The sequence below is a fragment of the Amphiprion ocellaris genome, chromosome 2 (assembly GCF_022539595.1).
Source record: "Amphiprion ocellaris isolate individual 3 ecotype Okinawa chromosome 2, ASM2253959v1, whole genome shotgun sequence".
In the NCBI taxonomy this organism is placed as follows: Eukaryota; Metazoa; Chordata; class Actinopteri; family Pomacentridae; genus Amphiprion; species Amphiprion ocellaris.
In genome coordinates, this window is record NC_072767.1 from 22662241 (window position 1) to 22673846 (window position 11606).

Genomic DNA, 11606 nt, shown 5'->3' on the forward strand with positions numbered 1-11606 from the left:
GCAATACCATAGTGAGTGTGAAGTATACTGATGCAGAAGCACAGGTTTAATAATTCTTCAGTTAGTACTAGTTGGAATGTATCATCTCACCTGTAATTCGACTTCTTCTCTGTCTTTCAGATCTGCTCCCAGCTGAGCACCAGGCTGGAAAAACAGCAGGCGGCAACAAAAGAAGAGCTAGACATCGTCAGGGTGAGATTATATGGTGTCAGTGCACAGCAAGCAGCAGATGCAAACTAGGAGACTTTGACATTCCTGGATAAAAGCCACAATATGTTGCATCAGAGAACAAAGGATTTTTACTCGCTGTTCTGTCCTTGCCAGTCACATTAGGCAGTCAGACAAGCCCATAGTCATCACACCCGAAAAGAACTTGATTGCACAAATAATTTCACACAAGTTGTTTAGCCCTCGTCAAACATGCGATGTTGCTGTTAGTGGGTGTGACAGAGAATCAGCTCAGGCCTGGATAAAGAACTTTCTGATCTTCTGCTTAATGTGACGTGTTGCAACAACTCTGATGTTGTAGTGAGACCTAACAGAGAGAGAGAAATACTGTCTATGTCAGTGTTATTGTACACTTCCACTTAGGATGTAGTGTCATTATATTGCTGTAATAAACTAGAACAGATAGACATGAGGGGAAATATGTGATCTAAAGCCTGAAGTGTCATATGACTGACCAATAACATATTGGCTATGGTGATACTGACTTGGTCTTTTGAACAGAAAACATTGGTTGAAGATGGCAGGGTAAAGCTTTTCATTTATGAAATGCACAAACTGCATTAAAGTTAAACTTCCCCTCAAAAGTGAGGACAGAGTAATCTGTAAAAATCTGTTTCCTGGCTACCAGACAAAAGTCAAAATTAAAAACAAGGATGGATTTCACTGTCATTTCCCACAAAGAATATGTATCTACTATTTTCATCGCAATCATGAGGGCGTAGTTCCCTCATGAAGATGACAGAGTGAATAATGTTTTTTTCTTCAGGACTAGTGTCTTGCCTTTTAGAAGGATAGTATAAAGAAGACTGATTTGGTTTTAAGAAATACAAACAAGCCAGAGCATTTTCCCCTCTAGAGCAGAGTGATAATGAGGTACAGCCGGATCATTTTTCAAGGCTGGGAAATGATCTTGCTGTACCTCATAAGTCTGGCTATGCAAGACAGGTAGTATAGAGAGGTGTCTACTACAGCATATGAATGTAAAAGTATGTTTGTATTTACCTGTAATCACGTGTTTCCGCAGTACGTTACCTAACTACATCTGCTAACGTATGCATTTGTGCTTGTATGCTCATGCAGAACAAAGTAATGGGCTGTGACCACTGTAGGGACCTGTTCAGCACCCTGGGGTCCCTCCAGGTTTCATCCCCCGGGAGTGACAAGACATCTAACGAGCCAATGGACGAGGAGAAGGATGGACTGAAGGAGCAGCTGAGACAACTGGAGCTGGAGCTGGCACAGACCAAACTACAGCTGGTGGAAGCCAAATGTCGCATCCAGGTCAGCAGCACTATGCAGGGGCAATGATATCAATGACAGCAGTATGACTTTTGTCATTTTAGTTTGTTAGCATGCTAACAAGCACTAAGCACAAAATACAGCTGAGGATTGGGGAAATGTCATTACTTTTGTCGGTACTAAATTAAGTTACTATAATAAATGCCTTGAGAGTACATGGATGGCTACCAAATTTTACGGCATTGCGTTCAAAAGCTGTTAGCACATGTAGCTAAAAACAGAAATCACCAGTGATAGCGCGATAGCTGTGTGATCATATCCCTGAGCAGCAAATATATATAATTCCCAGTTTTGTATCTGTCTTTTCTGTGAGATTAGATTATTATTGGTGTATTAGAGAACACAGGCCTGTTGAAAAGACCAAAGTCTGTTTAAATTGTCAGTTGTATGGAAGTGCTCCTGTACTGTATGACTGCAGTCATGCTCTGCAACTCAACAGTCCGTATTAAAATCCAGAGCCATGTGACACACACCACTGTGTCAGATTGACTGACAAGAGAAAAGGTTATGTGTCCAGCTCTGTCACAAAGTGCTTTTCTCCTCCATGTCTGCTGACTGAGTCCTTCTCTTTGTCTTGTTCTGCAGGAGCTCGAGCATCAGCGAGGCGTCCTGATGAACGAGATCCAAGCCGCCAAGAACTCTTGGTTCAGCAAGACTCTGGGGTCTCTGAAGAGCTCTGCCTCGTCTTCGTCCAGCTCCTCATCACAGACCCCGTCCTCTCCAAAGGAAGGGCCCGCCTAGGTGACCCTCTCTTCCCCTGCAGGATGCACACTAGAGCTGAGCAACACAAGCTGGAGAAACAAGCAGCGGAGAAATGCAGTATTCCTTTTCCAGCAGGTGGCTTCCTGAACTGCAGATAGCTGAAGAGATGAGGGACGAAAGAGGCGGAGGACTAGAACAGATGCTTGTCTCTGAGTGAACTAGAAAGTGTCTGTTGACCTTCTCTGGTTCACAGGTGATGAGACAGGTGAGGGTGAATCATCAGCGAGGTCTGACGTTCATTTAAACGTCACTGGTCACTGCTGACTCAGCAAACATAACAGAATCTGTCTTATAGGTCAATGAGCTCCACCCTGTGTCCTGACATTGCTACTGCAGAGATCCATCATTTTATCTAAAAATTCCACCTGCATTCAGTCCCACAAGCAGCACACTGTCTTTAATGATGGTGGCACAGCTGCATCACAACGGTATTATACATTTACTGTTTAAAAATATAACCGTCTCCATTCACCTTCTTCAGCGCAGCAAAGCCACAGTGCTCTATAGAAGGAATACTGCACCCAGTCTTAAATGAGAACAACACAAAAGTTGTACTTCTTTATAGTAATATAACGTAAACAATGTTGTCATATAAATATGTATAACTAATTATTGATTTTTTAAATAATCTTGTACAGTTCTTTAAAAGAAAAACAACAACAGGAAAAGTTCTTAAATTTCTTTTCTACTATTTGGAAATTGAATGTCATCTCTCTAGATGTTGACGTAAGCACAGTGTGTGATGGATGTGGTCGGGTCCAAACGCTGAAGAGCCAAAGTGACAACCTGTCGAGATTTTTTTGTTCAGTGTTCCTAGTGGTTTTTCAGTAGTCGGTGAAACTGACTCATGGTCTGCAATCTCATTGACTTGACCTTTTTTTAATTCCAGTTCAATATTTTTAATTTAATGTTTTAAGTTTGTTTGTTTTTTTAAATAATTTGACACAGATCATGACATTTTGTGAAAAATTTGACTGGCTGCAACAAAAATTGACTCTTGGTCCCTTTTCTGTGTCTGTTCCGTCCTTTTAAAATTTTTAATGATTCATTTTGGTTATTCATTTTGGAAGTTTTATGTTGCTCATTCATTTACAGAATGAAATGCTGGCTTCCACAGAGCCAGATAAGACAAACCAAACTGAGTCTATCAGTCTATAATCTGTACCAACATGCAGATGACACCCGCAGAAGTCTTCACCATTTCCAACTTTCATGAAAATTCACAGAATTGACACTTTAAATTCCACCTAATAATATAGTTTAGGCCCTAAAGCATCTGTTATGCAGCACAGTTCATCCATGAACAAACATCTCAAAAGATTAATAAGCAAGATTAAGTTGCAATATTGCTCTAAAATTGCCAAACAGTTAAGGCCATTTGTGCAACTTCGACAACATCCTCTTTGCTCTTTGTCGTGCTCATGTACTTTCTTATTGATGCTTTACACAGTGAGAAGGATGCAAAGTTTCCCTGTGTCCACTGTGGGCTGTTGCCTCTGATGCTCAGAGATAAAACTCCACTGTATCCTCTAAACAGTAATGTGCAGGTAAAGCTAATAAAGATCACATATGCTGGCCAAATTATCATGTCATCACGAACAGCAGATGGCGCCACATTCAAATTAGCTAAAAGGACAAGTTTTGATTTACTTACTAACACTTTGTACTTATTACATTGCTGGTTGCCAATATAAAAGATACAAGGATGCTTGTTTTGCTGATAAACATCAGTTATCTGTAGTGTGAACACATGTTAGTGCTGCAGGTAGAAAGCTGCAGTCTAGATGCCAACTGTCCTGCTCTACGCTGGTTGACACCAAGTCAGCCTTTGGACTCGGACCAATCCCATACCTAATTTGTGTGTGTGAGTGTGCGTTTGAATGTATGATTGTGCACGTGTTCTGCACTGTAGTGGTCAAAGTTCACGTGGCTGCCTTTTCTGTTGATGACTGCTGCAGTTGGCCGTTGAGAGACTGAACTGCTGGAGAGCGTCAGCTGTGCCATAAAAGCCTCATCTCTGCTCCTGTCCAGTGGTCTTCCTCTGTGTCCCAAACGATCTGTACCAACCTCACCAACAGCCATGTCATTTATTAAAACGTCTGCTGAAGGTCGTTTTCAGCTGCGCGTCTCACACATTTCCACATGGAGCCTCCCAGTGCTACAGCCACCATCATCTTGCTGGTGGCCAAAGGGCAACTCACCTGAAGGAAATGCTTTGTTTTATAATGGAAAAGCAGAAAACAACAGCTGACTGTCTGAACATCATTGAATTCCAGGTGTGTTGTGCGTTACCAGGACATTCCGTCTTCACTGTTGTGCGTCATTTTTGTTGGTCAATCTGTGAAAGTTACAGCCAGTTCAATGTAAATCGTGGCCAAGTTGGAGAGAGCTCCCTGTCTGTTATGTGCACTAACACAGCATTGATGTTTTAAACACTATTTCAAGGTTTGTTTGTTTAGAAGTTATTTTTTAACTGATGATTATTGTCGCTGAGATTACTGCTGCCAATTTGTAATCCACTCTAATTCACAGCTAATTTCACTGATGCAAAAGGAGGCAGTGAGTCAGATTACAGGTGTGATGTGTGTTGTGTAGTTTACAGTTTGTTGTAACACCACAGTCCTGTTACACATGGAGGGACGGCTCCTCGGCTGGTCTGTACAGTAACTGTCTGAACTGCATTAATAAATTTCAGTTTTTCTGTTCATTCCTGCACGTTGAGCTTTTATTGACAACTGATTACTGATTAGAATGACTCTAAACAGCAATCCAGGTTTGTTCATTCTCTTTTTAATGAAGGCAGAAAATTATTCAAGTGTTTAAATATGGTTGTCTGGCCAGCGGCAATTTTTATTATCTGACACAAACCGAAGCACAAGCTAAATGTACATAACATGCAACATGACAACAAACATTATCTGCCAGTACAGTCTGAAAGACACATTAAATACTGCAGAGCTGCAAGACTTTATACAAGGATGCCTATGAAGCGGCTACTGAATGTCAGGTTCTCTAATGTGGCCAGCATGCAGTACACAGAACTCTGCAATACTGATAGGCTTTATTGTAAAAATCATATAAACTATTTTAAAGCTTGTTTGTAAACAAATACAGAACAAAACCTATGATAAAAAAAACGTTATTTTGCTACAGAGTTAAAGTTTCAAACAGATGTTGCAAAAAATTACAGAATTAACATCTCAAACATTAACTACCAAAAAATGGGTATGTTTTGGCACAAAGAAACAATGTCAACATTTCCAGCTCACAGTTTTGGAAACCAGTAACCGGAGGTGATCTGCAGCCTTAAGACACACTGGAGAGACTACATCTCCCAGCATTCCTAGGGGCACTTGGATATTCCAAAGGCAAAAAAGGCCAACCCTAAAGTCAACACTCCTGATTCAGAGAGTTTGAGGTGTGTTCCCACTGAGTGATAAAGTCTGATAGAGTCTGCACAGAGTTGTTTGTATTTCCAGTAAAACATTTGCATAAGACTTAAAGATGTTCATGGCTTTACTGACTTTTGTTGGCTCACTATAATGTATAATGTATAATGTATACACACACACTGAGCAGCTGGTAAAACTGCAAATGGAAATATGCTGTTTCCAGACAATGTGAGTTGCCAGAATAGTGCTTCCATTTCTTTCTCTTTGTACCATTTCAACACACTCAAGGAACACCGAGTGACCACATACAGGAGATTAGGATTTTGCCTTAGAGTTCAAGATATCCTGAATCTGGACTACATTTTCATTTACTTGACAAAAGAAGACCACAGAAATGTCAACAAGCCATTTGTGAAAATGGCCTCACAAACACAATGAAGTATTAGACCTGATTAAATAGGAGCTTTGTGCTCTTTAACTACTGATAAAGCCTTATAAATGTGGAACATGATGACATAAGCTAGCTCAAGCATTTAGCCATTAGCCGTTTGGTGTGACTACAAGGTTAGGAATGGGGTAGCCATCCTGGAATAATGCGTGACATGAGGGATGTTTTAATGTTGATATGTTGCCTTTAGTCCAGTGAGCCTGAACTCAATGTACTCATGGGCTGGACGTTGTGACTTATCTGGATTCCACATCTTTGATTTCAACATTGCTCGGTCGGTCACTGAGCTCATCAAAGTAATTATCAGCAAAGCGAAGCATCTGAATGACGGCGCTGAGCAGCAGGATGTCACAGTTCATGTCCAGCTCCAACTCTTCATTGTAGTTCTTCACTGGAACAACACAGGACAGCGGCACACCGAGCCGAGCGCTGACCTCCTGCATCTGGTTCACAAAACACACAGTACAAAAAGATTTAGGTGACGATTCTTCACTTTTTCTGACTAAAAAACAAGTCTGCTAGATTTGTTTTATTTTATAAAATCCTCACCAATTCCTTAATGTAGCCACTCTTATAAATGTTTCTGACATCCTCTTTGACCAAAGGACAGGCTTCATCTACTTTAGTGAGCAGGACCAGCTGAGGAATCCCTGGAGGTACAAGAGCAGAAAGACACTTTTATCATATTTTGTCATAATGTTTGCAGCAGTTGTTGTTTAATTAGCTGTTTAAAGTGCACATAAAAACCAGGCATGTGCACATGATAACAGTCACCGCATTCTGAAAACTGCTCTCACAAGGAAGTTTTTTATTAACTACATGAATGCAGTCCACTCCTTTGATTGGTCACTTTCATCACCCACAGTGTCTCTGGCTCATCTCTTACTTAGTGTTGAAGGAAGGACTCAGATTTTGTACTTGAGTAAAGGGTAATAATACCACAGTGTAGAAATACTGTTTTAGGTCTTCATATTTTCACCAAAATAAAGTACAAATCTATTACTGTCAAAATGTGTCAGAAGTAGAAGTACTCATTATAGGGAATGGTTCATTTCAGATGAATGTATATGGTATTGTTTGATCATTCTGATCCATCAATGTGTCACTTTCATGCTGTAAAAGGTACAATAGTTGCCTCTGCATTGTAGTGGAAAACCGAGTGCTAGGTTCTAATTTTTCATCTTCCTTTGAAGGAGATACCTTTCATTGCTTGGTTTGGACCTACAGGGGTGCACCACACTGGATAGACAATAAAAAAGAGAACACTGCCAGTGTTCAGCAGTATTTGGTTAATCTGTCAGCAGCTGCAATAACTAATCAAAATAACTCACATAGTCAAAGAGTTATCAGCCATTGTCCTATAGGGCCTCAAAAGTTAACTGGACAAGAGTGGGTGTTTCACAGTTAAAGGTGTTTGGGTGAGAAATACTCCCTCCCAAAAATTCAAGTTCCACTGACCCATTAGGTTGACCTTTCTGCGGATAGCATCCAGCTTCTCCTCCATCTTTGTGGACATGATGGAGATCTTGCAGGCATCAATGACGTAGGCCACACAGTGGATCTTGTCCTTCAGCCCTGGAGACTTGCGATAACCGTGAGTCTCTGAATTCAGAGGAGCTGAGGGGTTGAACTGAGCCACATGTTGGAGTTAACTACAGTCAAGTCAGTGTTTCATACATTCAGTGTCCTGCTGAGTGTATTCAGCTGCTGTACCTGATAACGGTCTGGCAGATGACCTTTTAGGATGCTGCTGATGTCATCCATGTCAAGCCCCGCCCCTTTGCTGTCCTCCAATCCCATGGTATCGCACAAGATGATTGGCAGAGGTTTGCCTTCTCGTCCAGCTTTCACAGAGTAGGTGCGAAACTGTCGGGGACAGAAGTGGACGGATCAGGATTATCACGCTGAAATCAGTGAGAGCAGATGGAAATCCCTGGGAGCAGACACTGACCTGTGTGGTGAGGCTGGTGCTGGAGCAGCCAGATATGGCCTGGCTGGTGACGTGGCCTCTGAACACAGAGTTGATGGAGTTAAAGAAGCTGGACTTTCCAGCTCCGACCGATCCGATGAGCAGAACTCGAAGCTGGGACACAGAGCTGATTGTGGGTTTGTAGGTTTTAATGCTCTCCATCAGCTCCTGCCTCTTCCTGCACAAACACAGAGATAAACAAGGTTTCACTATAAAAGAGATGGTGTTAGTTGTTTTGACTGTTTCAGAACTTCTTTGTGCACAAGCAGCTGACTTCTGTGACATCAGTCCTGTTTGCTGCTAAATAATTTGATTGCATAATAATTTGCATAGACACCATTCTAGTCTAGTGAACTACAACAGCTTTTATGTCATGGCACAAGGAACACATCCATTATAAGAGTATAATCAAATGTTTAGCACATTCTCATGAAACGTCTTCAGATTAACAGTTGGTGTCAAAATGCATAAAGTTCAATATATTGTATAAAAGAAATGAATAATGTGCAGAACAGTGACTGTCCATCTTACAGTAATTCCCAGCTTATTGTCCTCCATGGCCTCTCAAGTTCAGTGGTTTCTGTTGACAAGCAAAAACAAGTTACACAAGAATCTTACTGAATTAATAGAAATATCAACATCCCACCTGGGGCTGCAAGATTTGAGGAAAATATCTGAATGTGATTTTTTTTTTTTGACAGATCCTGAATTTTACTTTTACGTCATACTTCAGTTCACCGTTCACTGTATAACAGACTTAAAACACATGATGGAGCATTAATACATGAGACACCATCAACAGTGTGACTTTCACTCAAGGAGGATAACATGAATCTGTAAAACCTCTGATGCAACACTGTAGTTTGTATGGATGCTCAGATCATGAAACATAAAATGCAGCAGAACACTGATCTGCAACAACAAACATCAACATGTGGTTATTTATAGTGAACTTACCCTCCACCTGGTAGACTTCACACTCAGTCAGGTTGAGATCATTGCCGTGCATTTCTGCAGCATTGAAGTTGCAGTAATTTCCAGGGTTACTATACACTACTGCTTGGCTTTGATTGACAAGAATCAATGCTTCTGCAAAGTAAGGACCAGAGTTACCGATCATTCTCACTGCGTACTGAGGACCAGTGACTGGATATTTGAGAAGCTTTTCTCCACTGAAGGTGAAAAGAAAGGCCTGGTCGTCATGAACATACTGTCCAGACTGACTAAAAGGTTGTTTGGTGTAGCCTCCAAACACGTAGCCGGAGGCATTAAAGCCCACAGACACAGTGGGAGAGTGGGTGTCACATCGCTGGTGGAAGGCAGCACCAGTGAAACCATGGATGCTGGCCTTGTAGAGCAGCTGCAGTTTGACTCTTCCCAGCTGAGAGCAGATTGTTTTCTGCTGATGTCTTGTTAGCATTGGGTTCATGATGGACAGTTGGTCTGCTGAGCTGAGCGTCGAAAGGCTGAATGAACTTTGATGTTTATTCACTTTGAAGTCTGAAGAAAAAAACACAAATGCATAAAACATACAGGATATGTAGACTCAATGTTCAATATGTTTGTAAATGAATACTGATCACACAAGAAGCTGCCCATGATAAAATCATTTAAACTACATTACTTACACCCTACTTGGGTCATTGATCAAACCCCTAAAAGCTCATCTCTGTGTCTCAACGTTACATATTTTGATGGTTTTATTTCCACTGAAAATTCTTCCTTCCTGCCTTTAAATGGTTTAGCTGTAACCCTTCTTCTATCTACACCAACCCTCCTTTCAGCTTGAGCACACCAGCTCACCACCTAACTTGGAAACTGACTGTGGAAAAGAATACTAATAGGGAAAGCTCCACCCTACAAGCAATAGTAATAATAATATTAATAATAAACTGTACTGCTATAGCATATTTCAAAACTGGAGTTACAAGGTTCTTTCCAAAAATACAATAACAAAGCACAATAACAGCACAAGCACAATTACAAAAACACAAAGTGGAAAAATAACAAAAATAAAACATTAGAAAAGACAAAACGGGAAACAATAAAACATTACAAGAGACGTTATGGAATATAATAAAAATGTTGATCTGTATAAACTGAAGCACTGACTAAGTTGTTCTGAGAGGAAGGGGGAGCTTGTTCCACAGTAAAACACAAAAGCAGAGTTTTTCCTTGTTTAAAGTAGCAACTGATTCTCTGATCTGTGAGAATCAGCAGAGCCAGATCATGTCAAGATTTAAAAGTAATAAAATAATCTTAACTTGAACTGTATAACGAATGGGGATGCAGTGGGGTTCATGCAGGATTGGAGGGATGCGTTTGTGAGCTGCTGTTTTTTGAACCTGCTGTAAACAGTTAATGGCTGCATTGTTTTGGAAATGAATAATGAGTTGCAGTAGTCCAGGAGACAGTGGGGGTGTGGATTTGTTTTTCAGATACATTTTTGAGGAGCATTTCATTGACTTTGGTAATATTTTTGACAGCTGACAGGATTGATTTCATAGGTTTGTTGGAGGGCTGAATCTGTATATCTGAGACAATCATGCAGTTTCCAGGAAGAAATGCTCAGCCATGATGTTCACTGCTTATTACACTCATGATGCCTTTTAGCAATGAAAAAAAACACCATATGCAGGTGTTAACAAGGTCAACAACTGAATTTTCACCAGAGGGTCATCTCTAAAAGTAGTCATTTTTGGATTGGACCTGGCTGAATTAGAATATTTCATGACTTAATTTTTACCTACTACTTGTTTGCCTTCTGTTTCATTTCAAAACAGCTGCTGTGGAAAAGCTCTACAGGTTCACTAACTGCTCACCCAGAGTATTTTACTCCATGTATATTCCATGACAGAGACTTTAGTAGAGAACGGATATTAATTCATCAGTACTATCCAACTTGAAGATGTTTACTTGAGTCCGATGTCCAATTGTAAATTTACCTTACATTCCTACTTTATTCCCTCAGGTAATTCTTTGTATTCTTTTTTTTGAAAATTTTCTGTGCCCTAATTATTAACAACTAAAGCAAATTAAATATTTACTCAGTCTACAGTCTGAAAACAAAAGGTTTCCCACAGCACGTGGCAAAGCAGGAAGTTTTGGTTTCCTGGAAGACAGGCACAAGAATGAGCCACGCCTAAAAACTGTACCAGATGTTTCTACCACATCAGCCCGATTTTAACACACTGTACACTGATTACAAATGTCTTACAATCACTTTTCTGAATCTTAATACGTACATTACTGTATCACATCAGTGAATTTAGCAAAAGCTAAACAAACCACATCCCAACTTTTGTAGTCACCAAAAAAAAGAAAAATAGATTTTAAATCCTACTGGCCAACATAAACAAAGTAAAAACATGCAGCCCTTTAATGTCTTCAGTCCTACCTGCTTCTCTTCTAGACAGCTGATGGGAGATGACCAGAGATCACAGTAGCCGACTGTACACCGTTGGGATCTCAGCACGTCTGGAGCTGGAGAAATGAAACTGAAAGTCTC

General features: G+C 40.5%; 2 protein-coding genes across 8 annotated transcripts in view; one reads left to right on the top strand and one right to left on the bottom strand.

Moving 5' to 3' along the window:
* Positions 1–4996, top strand: part of rabgap1l (RAB GTPase activating protein 1-like) — a 120672-nt gene extending 115676 nt beyond the window's left edge. For all 7 annotated transcript variants that reach the window (XM_055005237.1, XM_055005223.1, XM_055005224.1 and 4 more), the window contains 3 exons: positions 121–192; positions 1309–1509; positions 2113–4996. In XM_055005237.1, the coding sequence (XP_054861212.1) occupies positions 121–192; positions 1309–1509; positions 2113–2268 (429 nt within the window). In that variant the 3' untranslated portion in view covers positions 2269–4996. The remainder of the gene's footprint in view (positions 1–120; positions 193–1308; positions 1510–2112) is intronic.
* Positions 4997–5113: 117 nt separating this feature from the next.
* ifi44f5 (interferon-induced protein 44f5) lies at positions 5114–11606 on the bottom strand. The gene is made up of 8 exons (XM_023294390.3): positions 11496–11606; positions 9056–9598; positions 8630–8678; positions 8081–8276; positions 7843–7995; positions 7588–7759; positions 6679–6779; positions 5114–6572 (listed from the first exon to the last, which is right to left on the bottom strand). The coding sequence occupies exons 2-8, from the start codon at positions 9525–9527 to the stop codon at positions 6366–6368; spliced, it is 1350 nt and encodes a 449-aa protein (XP_023150158.1). The 5' UTR covers positions 9528–9598; positions 11496–11606; the 3' UTR covers positions 5114–6365.